The sequence below is a fragment of the Poecilia latipinna genome, unplaced genomic scaffold, assembly GCF_001443285.1.
Source record: "Poecilia latipinna isolate Pla-1442-1.1 unplaced genomic scaffold, P_latipinna-1.0 Scaffold619, whole genome shotgun sequence".
In the NCBI taxonomy this organism is placed as follows: domain Eukaryota; kingdom Metazoa; phylum Chordata; class Actinopteri; order Cyprinodontiformes; family Poeciliidae; genus Poecilia; species Poecilia latipinna.
The window spans coordinates 277,171-294,261 of record NW_015113235.1 but is presented as its reverse complement, the minus strand read 5'-3'; the positions used below and the strand labels follow the sequence as shown (position 1 = coordinate 294,261).

At 39.2% G+C, this 17,091-nt stretch overlaps 1 protein-coding gene across 1 annotated transcript in view; it reads right to left on the bottom strand.

Annotated features, from left to right (window-relative positions):
- Window positions 1–323: 323 nt before the first annotated feature.
- LOC106953995 (myocyte enhancer factor 2d) overlaps window positions 324–17,091 on the bottom strand; it is a gene marked incomplete at its 3' end in the record, with an annotated part of 51,116 nt that continues 34,348 nt past the window's right edge. Inside the window, exons 2-3 of the mRNA XM_015043180.1 lie at window positions 9,756–10,153; window positions 324–715 (exon numbers count right to left, since the gene is read on the bottom strand). Of these exons, the coding sequence (XP_014898666.1) occupies window positions 324–715; window positions 9,756–9,809 (446 nt within the window). The remainder of the gene's footprint in view (window positions 716–9,755; window positions 10,154–17,091) is intronic.

The following is a 17,091-nucleotide window of genomic DNA, read 5'->3' as shown; positions in this document are numbered from 1 at the left end:
CATCAATAAATACGAGCCTCAATTCAAACATCAACAAGGAGCAAAACAAGTCAGACCTTCTGGCATTACAAATATTTGTGATGGAAAAGCTGCTTCTCTGAGCTGCTCGCCGACTTGGTAAAAAGGTCTTCAAAGTTTTAAAAGTATAAAGTTGCTTTATAACAAATAAGTAAAACAACTAAAATAAAGGTTAAAATTCCTGTTGATATGACCAACAAAATTGAAACAATGCTGATTTTCAGGCTTTTTAAAACATGAATGAGGACAGAAAGCTGAAAAAGCATGATGAGAGACTGTTATGTTTTAATGGAGGATTTAATAACCATCTAAACATGTAAGTAAACAGTAAATCACATGGATACACTGCACTGAAATCTGTTTGGTTCAAGGGAGACTGCAATAAATGTGAAAGTGGTCTTGTAAAAGGAAGCGTCCGATAAAAGAAATTCAGAAACAAAGTGTGTACAGTTATGAAACCCACTACCTGCTCCCTTGTGTTCCCACGTTTTACCTCGATAATGTCGGCATTGGTCCGGCTCTCGTGTGGCTCGTTGTACTCTGTGTACTTGAGCAGGACCTTGTCCATGTCGGTGCTGGCGTACTGAAACAGCTTGTTCGAGTGGTTGAAGATGATGAGAGCGATCTCGCAGTCGCACAGGACACTCAACTCGTACGCCTTCTTCATCAAACCGAACTTCCGTTTGGTGAATGTCACCTGGTGGAGGAAAATAAAAGGAAAAGAAAGTGAAAATTAAACTATTTAATACAACATACAACAGTTTCATGTTCATAAAAGGAGATTTTAGCTGCAGCCATTTTCTATTTAAAACCAAATAAAATATAACGACTCTAAATCAAACATTTCATTTATTTCTTGTTTTCCTTAAAAGGCCCACTTGGCCCAATCAATCAGTGAAACCACTGAATCCCACCTAAAAGCTCTTGGTGCAGTTACAGAAGAACGGTCAGTGCAGTAAGATCTTAAACTGTTCCATACTGGCTCATTGTTGCAAAGGAAAATTAAGCTCTAGCTCAGAACTTTCTGGTTCGGTTTCTTGTTGTTGTTGGCCAGTAAGTGCCAGAACTCTCCACATTAACTGTTTTTACTACCTCAGGGCACCGAGGTGATGCTGGAAGAAAGTTAATTCTGTCTTCTGTGGAACCATCTCTGAGCTGATTTGGTCATATGTTCATGGATCAATACCTCATTAAAACCTAATAATAAAACTTGTTTTAATTTTAAGCTACCTGATTGTTATTTTTAATAGTATTTTAAAGGCGTGATGATGCACTTCACAAAGTGTTTAGGGCCTTTGTGAAAAATGCCACAACTGGCCCATGAAATCATAGATTCTCCACTATACATAATAATCAGCATAAAATGTTCCTCTTTGCTGTAGATCTCCAGCAGTGAGCTTGAGGAATATTTATTATTTTACCTCCCCCACCATCCTCTTCACTCTGCAGGGTGGGAAAATAAACACTGATCCTCATCCAGTCTGCTTTTTACAGTTTCAGATGTTCAAAAAATAAATAAATAAATAAATTACTACTCTTACTGAGGATGTTTCAGTGAGACACTTTATCCATGGCCTGACTTACAGTTTTAATATCAATCTACAGAACTACTCTACTTGTATGTCAAGTACCCTTTTCATGCGTTTCCCATTTTGAGAAGTTGCCAAGCCCTCACATTCTTTAAAAAAAACTCTTAGTATGGGCTAATTTTCATTGTAAAATAAATGTTACCAAATAAGGTTGAATTTTCTTAAAAATATATAGTCTTTAAATATGTGAAATATATTTTGAGGACAGGTAAGTTTGGCAATAAGTGTGAAGGTTATGAAATATTTGAACCCTTAAGTGGCTAAGTTTTTTTGCAGTAATATAAAAAACATGTTTTTGCAGACAAAAAGATGTTAAAAAACCTAGAACTTGTTAATGTGAATATAATACATGGAATACACAGCTTTTGGTATTTAGTTTCCAAATTAGGGGAATTAAGCATAATTGAGTTAGATAATAGTAAAATGTTTCCTTTGTATGTGTAGAATCAATATTAACCCTCTTTGGTGGGATACACATACCACCTTGACTGCATTTTGACAGTTTGAGGCAAATTCACAACAATAGTCTAAAAATGATTAAAACTGAATGTGTGGGGAAATATTTTAAATGATCCAAATGTGACATCTTACAAAGGTCTTTGAAGTCATCCTAGTGGTTTGTTGGTCTTTGTCTCCAGGGGGAAAGGTTTAGGTGGGAGAAAAAAAAAAAAAAAAAAAAGATTTTACATTATGTTTTTACGCTAAAACAATAAGGAATATATTAAAATGCAATTATGTCATGTTATCACATCGACGTTGACATGTAATGAGAAAAACTGAAAACCTGATGCCAAGGTGATCAAACAAGTAGCAGACAGACAGAATGCCAGCAATGTCTACTATCCAGGCATTTTTAGGCCTTATCACGGATCTGTGTGTAGTAATAGGTTTCAGTTGTATGACCTCAAAGCATCCCTCTGTTTTTGCCAAAATACAAAAAAAAATAAAATACTTTTTATCCAAAATGCAGAGCTTTTTACCCTGAGGCTGATATTCATATCATCTTAAACCAGAGCTGCTCAAAAGAGTTCATCTTCACTAAAACAATAATCAAGACTCCAATCACCGTTTCATCACTATGCAGGTACACAGTGTGGGAAATGTACAGGATTGAGACATTTAATTAATGGGAAAGACAGGCTCTTTTTTTCATGTCCTCAGTTTTTACTTGCACACACAGTGGCTTTCACTTCCCGTCACATTCACCCTCCCCGTCATTTTCACACTCTGTTATGCTCTTTTCCATGCTCTCTTTCTATGTCACACATGCTCTCATGCCTTCTTTTCCACACTCTCCTTCTGTCACACATTATTCCTCTCTTTCAAGCAGAAACACACACACAGACTTTCTCTTCCACAAGCCCCCTCAGTTGTGAACATGCCGAACAGAACTGGAAGTGTTGCTGAAGCACAGGGTCCCTTGTTGTCTGCTGATTGGCTTTGGAAGTGCTTCTCTGCTTTAACCAACTGGTATTTACAATCCGGGGAGATTTGGCTTTGTTTGGATTAAACACGCAGGATTGCACAAAAACAAACACACTGAGTAAAAAGATTAGCAAGAGGGAAAAAGGCTTCAGGTATGGCTACAGTTTTATGCTGTTTGATGTGAGGAAAATCAGAGTGAAAGTAAAATCTGTCCACAGATGGAGTAAAACAGGACAGGGAAGTTTTCAAAGACGCAGCATGTTCAGGCCACACCCACAGGTGACATAATATTTTCCATCAGACATAAAAGTCAAAAACAAGTTGTGATGTCTCTGCCTGAGGTTACGACCTGAAAAGCAGGAGGTTAACAAGTTGGGCTTGAAACATTTGTTTTCTGGGAACCAAATTTAACATAAATCTCTAGTTTTTGTATGAGGGAAGCTACTTCCAGGATTTTTTTTTTTTTTTAATAAACCTATGATTTTATATTAATTCTTCAACAATTTATCCATGACATGGTGGCCGTTTCATTCTGAATAATTTGGGGTAAAAATATAATTATAATAATCTTCTCTTTCAAGCAGTATCCAACTTTACAGTTACATACTTGTTACTTACTGATAAACTAGTGAACCTTTTGATGCTTCATCGTTAAAAAATACTAACATCCATCTTCTCCACCCTTTGGGCTCATTATCTGCGCCATAGAAAAGAATGGTGCTCCTGGATTGGCTGCTTTACAAAAAGCCAGTCAATAGCACACCTGTATTTTCTTTCAAATATTTTAGAAGTTGCTTTAAAAAGAAAACTGAACATGTGTCAATTTTTTCAAAAACATTTTGGTGTCATATTCAACAGAAAAATCTGCAAATACTGACCCATGAATTTACAAGGGTTCACCTAATTACTTCCTAGTGAACATGTTAGGAAAACATAATTTCACAATTAGTTAGCATTTTGGATAATAGTAAAGGGTTAGTTGGTTCATGTTAGATTGACTATTAATTACTAATGAGCAAATAAACCTTGTTAGGAAATCCTTTTCATCATCAGTTAATTCCTGTCTCTTGATATTCTTGACCTTTACAGTTTAAAAGCCTCATTATTAGTGATCAATAATGATTCCTTCATTTGTAGTTAGTTAACTATTACCTAATTTTAAGTACAAAAAAGTGGGAGAAGACTGTTAATAAATAAATGGCTTTAGATAAACTAAGAACAGATTTTCAGTTAGGTAACAATATCATTAGATTCATTATGAAAATGCATTTTTCTGTGGAGAACTGTTGCATTACAAGAAGGTTGTGGTTTGAATCTTGGCCTTGGACGGATGTTTCTGTGGCCTTTAGTAGAAAGTGTTCTCATGTTTTTTTGTAACAGTTTTAACAAGATAAAAAAAAAATACTTCTCTCACTTCCATTTTGCAATAATTTTGTGTTCTTTAGTTTCCAACAGTGAAAGTTCCTCCTTCTCTTAAAGAAGGCCTGAACAACAGATCTTTAAAAGTCTGATCAGAAGCCAAAGTACTTATTCAAGAAGCATCAATGCATGACGTGTCACTGTGTTTGGGTAGCAGCTTTAACAATGACAGAAACAGATATTAAATAGTTATCATTCTGATGTTTGCCATCACCAATAGACTCCAAGGCCAGTGAGGTCCTTTCTTCCACTGCACCACAGTTACAGCACTAAATGAACCACTATGGTGATATCAGTCTGCCTGCACCGACACACACTGCCATCCTGGAACAATAGTTCTGAAGTGAAACTGTAATTGAAATTAATTGAATATGGAGAGAAAGAAGAAAAGTGCAAACAAGATATGATCACTGAGGATGAGAGAAGCCATGTGAGACCTTCAGTCTCTCCATCTTCCTCCCCCTGTGATCCCTCCATCCCTCCGTCTCGTGCTCCTTCCTGCCTCAGCACCTGACATGTTTAAGCCGCTTGTCTCTTTTGCTCCTCTTATTTCCTCGCCCTCGTTTTCTCTTCCTCTCCTCTGTCAGTATTTTCCACATCCTCTGCACCCCCCCACCCACCCTCCTTTTCGTGTTAGCTCACTCATTGCTTCCTGCTGCCACAAATCAAATTATATCGGGGTCGTATCCACGGGCAACCGACTCTCTCCTCCCGTCTGCCCCACTCATTTCCCACCTCATCACACATTGCTACCATCATCTTACCTCTCTCGCCCCCCTACTGTGTCATCTTTATCTTTCTACCCATCTACATATGCCCCCCCTTTCCTCTTCCTTTCTCTCTCTCTTGCTCGCTCGCTCTTACACAGAAGGAGTAGATAAATTATGTGGCGAAGCTGGAAACGAAGGAAATTACGGCTCTGCAGGATGACAAGAATGGCTGGTGATGAAGAGACAAGCCGCCGCAAACAACAACCGCTCCCCTAACAAATTATAAGGTCACCCACCAGCATAGAAAACAAACAAAATTAGTCACAACATCCCAGCAAAAGTCATTGTTTCTCTGTTCACTTTTTCTTCTAGAGGAAAGTGGGCAGGATGGTAGTGACTTTGGGCCTAATCTTCAGTCCTGATGTTCACCACAAAGACTAAACAAGCTGGAGGTAATTGACATTAAGAGCAAAATAGCGAGGTAACCAATAGCAACTGAAGAATAAGACATCAATAGTGAGAAAAGAGAGGAGAGAAAGGGAGGTAGAGGTTTGATGTGTGTGTGTGTGTGTGCGCGCGCGCGGAGTTTGTGTGTCTTGGCGAGGTCTGTGGCTGTGTGGCAGATGGATGAGGAAACCACCACAGACAACCGCAACCTCTCCTCGCTCTTTCCGGCAGCCAAAACCCCGTTTTTTTGTTTGCTCGCTCACAGTTCACAGGATTTGGTCTGAACAGTTTAAATAACCTGATGCGTTTGACCACAGACTGTTTCATTTTCCTAATACATTTCACTAAAGGTTCACAAAATACTAAGATGTTGACCTTTTCACTGTAAAGTTCTAGTAAGTCTTTTTTTTTTTTTTTTTGCATTTTAGATTACATTTTAAGATCGTCTTTAAATTATTGCCTGAATGCACAGTAACTTGTACAAGTATTCATATACTTAAACATTTGCATTTTACAAATTATGTACAAATATACATTTTATAGTAATTGAACCAAAACCTTGGATTTTATTTGATAGACAACACTAAATCAGAACAAGTGGAAAGATAATGGAAGACAAAAATCGAGTGTATTTGAATCAATAATTTGGGGTTTGTTGTTAACCACTTTGGACATATAAGGATTGGCAACTTTGTCCATTCCTCTTTACAAAATAACTTAAGTTCAGTTAGACTGGAAGGAGAATGTCTGTGTTGGATTTAGATCTGGACTTTGACTGAACCACTCCAACACATGGGTATCCTTTAAACTAAACCATTCGAATGTAGCCTAGGGTTCTTGTCATCCTGGAAAGTGAACGTCAGTTCCAGTCAAATCCCCTGCAATTCTTCCAGGCTACATGGATCACATATGAATACTTTTGGAAAGTCCTAACACAGCACACATGTTAGGACATTTTTTGTGTGTGCTTTTTCTGACTATTAGGCTTTTAAATTGAAATCCACTATATTATTTACGAGCTAGAAAGGTTAGACGGTCAAATAAACTTATCTGCCATCAAGACAGAGAACAAGGAGACATTCCAGTCCGCAACATTTTCAAGCAACTTAATAAGTAGAATACACGGTAACCTTTGGACCTACTGCCTATTATAGTTGTCATATTACAACAAATAAGCATCTCTTATCCTTAAATTACCCACACATGATTACCATGAGGTCTGCCTGTTCTGCAACCCCATACTAATTGGTGCTGTTCTTGCAAGATTGCTTTGGTTGTTACCGAGATGATCTCGCTACATTTGTGCATACATCCACACGGTATTAAGTTGGTGCCAGAGCTAATCAATCCCATTTTTCTGGATTTAAGATGCATTCTAATTTGCTCTCTTTAGTAAATCTGTCCTAATTTATCCAAAAGATCATCTGTTTTTTTTCCACGTTAAATATCTCATTGCACACAGATTTAATGTACATTTTGGCATTCTTTATCAGCCTCATGGATAAACATTGCAGATTTTTTTCTCTTAGGTTTTCTTGTTAAAATGTGTCACAATGGAAATTAAAAGTCCACTTTTTGATCCGAAATTGCATCCAAAAATCTGAAAAATAAAAGATCTATCAGGGGATTTGAACGTTACCAGTTCTGTTCTCTGTTCTCGCTTCTGTCTTTGTCATAATAAGAAACGTGGTATTTGAGATGCTGTCATGTTTCCAGCTGGGGCCCACACTCTGAATGCTGTTTATTTTGTGGAGCTTATGGCAGCATCTCCGAATCAACATGTAGGAGGGTGACGGGCTGCATGTTCTCCAAAAAATTCATTTGATTTCCTTTCAGAAGCTGCACTGTTCATTAGATGAAGCAACACGGAGACAGGATATAAAAATACTCCTTTCTTTAGCAGCTTTACACCATGTTTCACTTCACCAACTAAATGTCAACGACAGAATAAAATCCTGTTCAGCTGTTTAGGTCACTGTGGGTGAAAAACATCAGATAAACAGAAATAAAGCTGTGAAATGCAAGTATGGTTTTGGCTCAGTTCAGCCTTATTTTCTGCTCTTTATTGCCATGATCATACATTACCACACAGGGCATGCAATTACTGGCAAACAAGTCACTATGTGATACAAATGCTAACTTTATTACCCATTTCTTTCATATGCGAGAAACAAACCAACATCCTTCAAGAGAAATTGGTTACAGAAGCTTTTTTCCCCTCTTTTTTAGAAATATTAACTTGATTCATATTCTAAACCTTACATTGACTTTAAAATCTAAATATCTAAATGTTTCTTCTCTCTCTCTCCCTCTTTCTCTCTCCATTTTTTATTCATTCCCTTCTTCTCTCTCTCTGGTTTCAAAGGTGGGGACGTCAAATCCATTACTCAATCTGTTCAATGGAGCAAAGCCCATTTAGATGGATCATTTACCCTTTCATCTTCTCTGACAATGCCACTGATGTAACGAGGCACTGGGGCAATTTTATGCTTTTTGATGATTTCTGTTGTTTTTGGTGGGTGCAAGATGAGGTGAAGAGGTAGGCAGCTGCATCAAAAGGTGTATTCAAGGAGTCCTACTAAACATGTCTGCAGAGTCATATGACCCACCGTCATCTGTGATGCTACAGTGTAGTTTAGAAAGCTGAGGTTCAGAGGAGGTAATGTGATCTGCTCTGGGTTAGATTTATCTGAAAGTGATCTGCTGCTTACTGGACGCAGCCGATCGATATGAACACCAACCAGTTTCCAGGCATCAGCCTGTAGATTACAACATCTATAGTAAATCATGCCATAAGCTGTGAAACCACTGCAATTACAGTTCTGTAATTTCTGGACTAGAAGTCTGTTTTTTTCTGTCCGTCTGACTGGTTCAGCAACTTATGACTTAATGATGTATTTTTTAACTGATATGTTAAATATTAATTCATACTGACGCACATGAATCAAGGATGCAAATATTACTGTCTGCAGATGCGAGAAAAGTTGAATGCAGGCTAAATGCTTAATTATGTGCTGCAAGGCTTGTGTGTGGTGCAGGTAGGTTTCCACATCCTGGTTGTTGCCAAAGAGGCGAACATACGACTTTACATGGGGGCTTTTTTGGCATAAACGCTTCTCTATTACCGCTCTGCTGCGCACTTTACTGTCTGCAGTATTAAAATCAGATGAGATAGCGCAGATCGTCAGAACACCGGCGGAGCCGAGCCGTTCCGTTCCTGACTCCCCCTGATTTAGTGCATCAGTGCGTCAGAAACTGTGAGCAGATTCCAAGCCAAAGTAAACAGTTTCCATCAGTTTTATTAAAAAAATGCAACTGAACACAACATCTCAACAGAACCTTTCACTAATATGGACTAGATCCTCCTCACAGCAATTTCTAAATAAATCTGACTTATATTCTGGAGTGACGTTTAGTCTGGAAACTATAGTACTTTGTGTGTTTTTATGCCCTGCATTGGGTAGTGTTTGTATGCAGTCTTGAAAAACATTGAAACACATTATTACACACCAACTTCCAGAAATGTAGCCGCAATTAAACCCCAAACTATTCACAATCCTGGCAGATTTGGGCTCAAACTTTATGTTTTACCAACTGAATATAGGTACAGTGGAGCCCAACCAATTTCCAGTTCAGGATTTGCAGATTTTCCTTCTACTTCACAGCTAGGCACTACTTTGTGTTGTTCTGACATGTAAAATGTCAGTAAATGTTTCTGGCCATATCAAATGACTAAAATAATTAAAGGGTGTGAATAAATGTACAAGGCACCATATGTGCTAATTTAGGAGTGGTTTCAAACTTTTTAAATTGCAAACAGATTAACGGGAATAAGATTAAAGGGAGCGAGATAATTACATCAACTACATTTTCTTAAAGAAAATGAACTTCAGTTGTGTGCGTTTAGCTGCAGTGAGCAGTACATGCATCCATCTGCCAGATGACTTTTCTCCAGCAAGGCTTGATTTTTTTCCCCCCATCCATAAACACCAATAAGGAGCAATTTGGTGTTAATGGTTTCTCTAAAGGCTGGATTGCAGGACTGAAAGACAAACTGCATTGCATCTCGTCTTGAGTGCATCAGTTTAAGATAAAAGCAAGCAGCTTGCTTAGAATTTGAACATCAGCTCATTTCATCATCACTAACCTGTCTGTTGCGTTCATCAGTGATCCTCTGAATCTGGATCTTTTTCCTCCCCATGGTTCTGGCGTTGCGATGGGAGGAGGAGGGAGGATATGGAAATGAGTGAGGTCACAGATGGCTGTAGATGTAGTTCCTCCTCTGTAGATGCTTACTTGTTTTCAGTTTGACCTTTTAGTTAACCCTGACTCTGTCTAAAGCACCTGAGCAGAGAGGCTTTTCAGTTCAGACTGGAAAAAAAAAAACAACTGAAACAAAAAAAGAGGGACATGGAGGAGAGGAAGATGGGGTTCTATGCATATGCATCCAGCACTGTCCTCAGATCATGGTCCTGTTTCTGCGGGCAGGTCATGAACACTCCACTGGGATCTTCTGCCCTCCCCTTCACCTCAGCTGGGCAGCTCCTGGAAAACAACATAAAGGCATTCATGAGACTGAGGGAGGGAGACGCAAAAGAGCAGATAGAGGCTGTGTTTGTATGTTGTGACCCAATTTGGCTACTACAAGCCCTCACTTTGCCTTAACGCAACATATAATAAATGACGCAACAACACATTTGAGAAAACATCAGATCAGAGGAAGATGTGGTTGAATTGGAGGGTAGACTGGGGTGGATCTGTTGTGGTGCTTCATGCAGAGCACGAAGCGCTTGGGGGTCTGCGAGGAGGGAGGCTGTGCTGTGTCAGCTTCATTAGAGGCATCACCGCCACATCACTGATCTGCTGGTCGCCCACGGCTACCGGCTGCCCAGCCTGGGTCGCCTGACACGCCAAATGTGATTCCCCGATCAGAGCCACAACAAAAGAGTCTGTGGATGCTGCACATTTCCTGTTTTCTAAACACCGTCTTGTTGGATCATAATTTCTCTACAGAAAACTGTTTAAACGTTCTGCATCAGGATGGCTGCAAATCCTGAATGGATGGAGGTTCTTTTCCTCTCCGATACATCAGACTTTATTTCTGAAAAATCACCCTGACACGTAGCCAAATATTTGAGAAAACTGAAATGTTTTTATACGTTTTGGCCTTTAATCCACACAAAATCTTGTTTTGAATCACTAAAAATTCTTAATTCTAAAAAACTCCAAGCAAAGCAGAAATTAAAAAAGTAAATAAATAAAAACTCAGTTTGTGTGTGTACATTGGAAAACAAATATTTAAAGTCTCTCGCATTATAGTTTGCGACAACTATTGCTCCAATACATCCACATACTTGCTTCAACATGATTCCCAATGGATAACGTCTTGTTTTAATAATTTTATACTCTAATAACGCTATTTAAAAGTAGTTCAACCTATATGTGTCCACTCAAATCAACCTTCTGTTCCTGAGTTTAATTCCTAACGGGAAGTCGAGGTTGTTTTCAAGCAATGTGATTGGTTTTAACTTTGCGCTTTTCTAAAACTCCTCCGCTGTGTATGATATACAAACATCTCTGCCACATTATTTTAAAAATAAATAAAACCTCAGAGCGGAGAAATTGTAAATCTGCAAAGTAAAATGAGTGGGCATTTTTCCAACCATGCATTTGACAATTCATAAACATGTCGACCAATGAAACAGCATTATGCTTTATTAACTAAAATGAACACTGACCTAATTCCAGGGGAAAAAAAAAAAAAAAAAAACAGAAAAATATCTGCCTAATCTATGCAACCATCTAAATAACCATGAAATATGGTTGTTCTGAGATGTACCATGGTGGCAGATTGAAAACAGAGCACATTATAAAGTCTAATGATCAGAAGCATAAAGCAATGAAAAAGCCCAAAGTGTTTATGAGAATTCATGCCCGCTCTTGAATGAATGAGACAGCAGAGACCCACAAACGGCAACAGAAGCATAGACTGTTTCAGGCCCTGTTACTACTATTTGTAGTTCAGATTTAAATATAGCAATCTATATATGCATACAGACTGTTTATACACTCTCTCTCTCACACACACACACACACACACACACACACACACAGCCAAGTGGCAGCATGGCACAGCTGAAGCCTCTGGAAAGCAGCGAGCAGACACAACAGCGGCTCCTCTGCGTTGTTTGCTCTGCCTCTACCTGGGGGAGCTGCAGTAGGAGAACGCCCTCTATTTACATCTATTCTCCTGAAACAAAGAACTCGAAACTGTCTGTCATGAGACTGACATTCCTTTTGTGAAGCTGTGGGCGCCGCGCTGCGTGCTCATTTAGAGGGAAGGCAATCGGCTTGGCTTAGATAAGATGTTTATGAATTATGCACTGATGGTAAAGAGTGGAGGGAGGCAGGAAGAAGGTGTTATGAGTGTTATGACTGCTGTATCAGACCAACTTCGAAGGAGAACCAAAGGAATATCTACAGTGAGCTACAGGAGATGAATATTTTACCTTTCTGTTCATCTTGTACCTTTTGATTGGCTCAGACTCGGAAGAGTTCAGCTAAGGTTAATGAATTCTATCTGGATCTCCTCGTTAGTGTCCCTCCAGAAAGAACAAACGTTTCTAACATGAGGGTCATCCATTTTATTTCATTCAGCGTCAAATGAAAGAGGGGTAAAAATGGACACATAATCGAGCAAAATAATAACAAGGTGAGTTCAGAGTCTCTCGCGGCGCTTGTTAGCGGCCGTGCGGGTGAGGGACTCGCTCCGTTTGCCGTGAAGTTCAAAGGCAGCGAACTGAGGGATTTGTCTTCAGGCGGCGGGCCGATCACACATGAAAAGGCTGCTTTATCTGCCTGGGGTGGTCAAGTTTCGACCTTTTACCCTTCACGCTGCTGCTGCTTTTCGCTTCCCATGTCAGATGTCAGGCAGAGTCTTTGCTCTCACATGGGAAGCAGAGAGCCTGGAGTGTGTCTGCTGCCTCGCTGCAGGAACAGCAGAAAGGCTTTGGACAGGGAAAAGATAAATGCTGATAATTAGGAGCCTACAATGTGCCTAGATTAGAACCCTGGGGAACACCCAAATGTGTTACAGCTTTGGTTATCAAACACTGGAGGCACTGGAGGTATTTAGCTTAATTCTCACACGATGTTTTGGTATCGGCTACTTAGGAGGTAAATATGAAGTAGACTAGATATTCTGTAAAGGTAATCAGTCTATGCAGTCAAACAATGAGAAGTTACAGAAAACTCTTCTTTTCTCGCCACTGAAAAGGGAAACAAAGTGGGGAAAAATTCAAGAGAGAAACTCTTGTTGGAGACGGCAGAGAACTGAGATGTGACCCGAACAATTTCCTGTTTTCCATTTAATTCTGAAAATAAAAATTTATGTGGATAAAACGTCAAATACAGCCTGTGCTTGTTCTATTTGCATAAATACTATTAAAATTGCAATTCAGTTAAAAATAAAAAAATATTAATCGCACAGGGACATTACCTGTAATTCTGATAAATTTTGTCATATTGATAAAATTAGACCATGTGTTTCGATTAAACTCATTTGTCAGGTTAAAAGTACCTTTTGAAATTTGACAACCTCCAAGTATATTAAACATAGTTTTAATTAAAGCTATGTTTTTGTATTAGAAATGTTTTCCATTGATTTCATGAGCTGTAAGTGGAAAATCATCATAACAGAAATAAAGGCTTTCAAACGTATGTATTTAATCTATATAATGTGTTTTAATTCACTGACAAAGTTCCTGAAATAGATAAACTTTTCACTAGCATTCTAATTCATTAAATGGGTCTGCAGATGATGATGGCTGTGGGGACAAAGGATCTCCTGTAGCAGACTGTATTACAGCGGCTCTACAGAAGCCCCTGAGTTAAGACAATGTTGTGATATAACATTCTATCAAAAAGTGCAATAAAGGGAAATGATATAATTTTAAAAGTTTATATACGATGCAACAACGTGCTTCAATCCATGCAGTTCTGCATCTGAAAGGATCCCAGTTCAACCAGTCTTCTCCAACAGAAAAAGAAAATCTGCTGTGGCAATATTCCGATCAGGGGTTAAGTGATTTGCCAAGGGGCACGTCAGCCAGATTTTTCCCAACCAGTCACAGTTTGTGAACTAGTGACCTCCCCTTTGACAACCTGCCTGGATGTCCTGCAGGCTGAAGCTGCCCTCGATATTACCGATACATCGCCTCAGATGTTTCTGCTGAGGGCTGAATGTGTCAGGAGCTGCAGAGAAGGAGCACAGAGCTGTGATTGAGTCATGACACACACACAAACACACACATAAACTAAACTACTAAATACAGCAGGGGAGAACAGGGTGTTTGGGCTAGACGCGCTCTGCGTCAGTGCAGCATTCTGTTGGCCTGCACAGAAGGGCAAGATGTGATGTAGTCAGCTGACGATGAAGCTCTGTACGCAAGCCCTCAAGGACATGAAATGGTAACATACTGAAGAAAGTAATGAGGGATAACTAGAGAAAAGTTACATTTTAAACTAAAAATGTTTTTAATGCACTCTGGTTTTGCTTTGTGAAGGATTTTCTCAGTCTACCACTGGAAACACCTCAGTTACTTTGTATTTTTAAAAGTATATCAAAGTAACTTTACCAAACTGTTTGTATTTAATGTTCTCTGAACTGCTTTAATCCTGAAGTATATGATTTTTAGAAAAAGAGACTATTATATTATTTATGTTTTGTCAATTTGGTAAAGTCATCATGTGTGATGCACCTACCAAACCTATCGCAACCCTTCTGAATAGCGATTGGTAATCAATAACTGCATCAATAACTAAAATAACTCTTTTTTTGGTCAAAAGTGAATCAACATATCACATTTTTTTAAAGCACTTTGATGCACAATTTTAGGAAAGCTCTAATAATCTTGTAGTCTCTTAATTTTCTGGTGGATTTAAAACTCTACCAGCTCTATCAAGGAACCACAACACATCGACTTCTTTTATGCTCAGTGCTTCTTCGACTCAACTGCTGAATCAAAAAAAGTGTATCCAAAGTAGTTTGAATGTGCCAAAGTCCTTAAGAGCTACATTTAGAATTGGTCTGCTCTGAGAAAAAACAGAAATTGGTAGTGACTGATAAAAGTCAGACTACCCTATTAAAAAGTTGTGTTATTGGTGTTTCCATTTAATAACTGGTTAAAATTGAATCGCTCAGTAATGTGGTTAATCCTGACTCTGCTATCTGTCCTGTTATGTGTGATTGTGTTTAGGTGTATGTGGAGCTTCCTGGATGTCCATCCTTGGCTGCCCAGACTGTGTTAAGTGTTATTGGAGCAGCCTGGAGCACAGAGATAACAGCGGCCTGGTATTTGAGGGGAAGAAAGGTGCTGGTGAAGGCGGCGCAGCCACAACAGGGAACCAGTGAGAAGGAAATCTCATGTTTTCTTTAAGCTCAGCAGTGATAACCAACATCTGCCCGAGCACACCACATCTGGCACCACCTTTAATGCACACTGCATGGGACTCGATCTCAGTTTCTAACCACACTTATAAATCTGGTTCTTTACTGCTTAATGGAAACAACTATTAGGGTCTGGGGAACGATCTGAAATTTGCTCCTCATGTGCTTGTGTTCTACCAACTGAGCTGAGAAACGAGGTTTTAAAAAAATAATCAATGAATAAAATCAATCTAGAGATCACAAGATAAATAAAGAACTAATTTAGGCTTAAAAAACTCAGTTATTATATTTGTAGATTGAAATGAGTGAGATATTCACATTTAATGAATTTAATGGACTGCAAAATTAACCAGTCCAAGACAATTAAGGGAATAATGGCCACTTGATTGGTGCATCACTCTTATGTTGATCCAAAAATCAAATTGCGTAAGTTTCATTTATCATAAAACATAACCGTCTTAAAACCTCTCATCCAGACATCACACAGAATGTAAACTGAGACACAGCTGCCATATGTCTGAAATTAGTTAAAAACTCCCTTCTTCACAAAGCTGCTTATTGCGTCACTTGAAACTGTTTATTGAAGTGTACATGTTTTTTGAGAATATTCTGAAGCCTCATTTCAAGTCAAAGTAATAAAATGTTCCCAATCAATACATTTATTGAATTGTTACATTTATTTCCAAGATGTTATAAGTTGATTGATAATGTTCAATCAACTTGAAAAATTTAACGAAGTATATTTTCCTAATGGCCAACTGTTTCCATAAGAGAAACAGCATCAATCTAAAGTGCAATACACGTCATATAGCAATTAAACCAAGCTTAGAAAAGTGTAAAATTAATGAACTTTGGAATAATTGATTGCATTGCACAGAATTAGATATAAAGAAACTATGTAAGCTAAATGTCCATATCAAATGTCAGGCCATGCTGGAAAAATATTACAGACGCAATCTGCAACTAGAGTTCAGGGATTCATATTTCAAGAAGAGGGCAGATTGTCTGGATGAAGCAGCTGAAACCATGACCTCTGCAGCAGAGAGTGAAAATGACTGATCTCTACCTCAAACTAGTCTGGGGTTGGGAGAATCAATACTTCACCAATAATAATTCATAACTCTGTGTTCAATCAAACGGGTCTGACAGGACGGAGAAAACACAAGACGACAAATAATGCAATCACAAGCTCCCAGCGACTTCACATGAAATGGAGTGAGCAGAAATACGAGGTTACGGTATTATTAGCTATGATAAATATATCCTTTTTTTTCTTTAAAAACCTGCAAAAAGCATATTGAGTAATTATCTTTTCAAAAGATGAAGAAACAGAAAGACGCGTGAATGGATTCGTTGCTGACTGAGTCGCAGTCCGTGAGGTTGAGCTTAAAGTGCAGGGCTATACTATGTAGAAGGCATGCTGAAAACCCTCATTTGACCCACTGAGAATCAGTTTGTGGCCCAACCTTGAGGGTGTTCTGCCAGCGCCAGCTGTATGATATTTACAGCCTGTTGCCTCATGTTCCCGGACGGCCGTTGGACACAGTTCATACCACGCTTGAGCTTTAGGTCACCAAGTAGGCATGTTTGCAATAACAACAAAACCCTATGGTTGAGTCGGTGGTGGGAGCTCCAGCAGGTGGAGCGAAGGCAAGGCATTGTGGAAAAACCACGGAGGGAGAGAAGCTGCTGGCCTGACATCTGAGGCCTGGCTAAGGATTGTGATTATGTTCGTACATTTATGCTGCCAACCCTGGCAGTGGAATATGATCTCTCATTCCCTCTCTTCCTTCTAACCAATCATGGGTAGGACTTTGGAGAGGTGGGCTGGTGCACTACAAGGGCAGCACTTCAGAGGTGGCTGTGATGGTGGTTTGGGTGAAGGGTTGAGATGGGATGGAATGGGAGGGGCAGTAAGGAGATCTGTGCCTCTCGGCTGGTGAATTACACCGGCACTGCTGGGCCCAATATCAATACTTCAGTGCCCCCCCCCCCCCCCCCCCCCGCCCCCCCCCCCCACCCACGCACACAACAC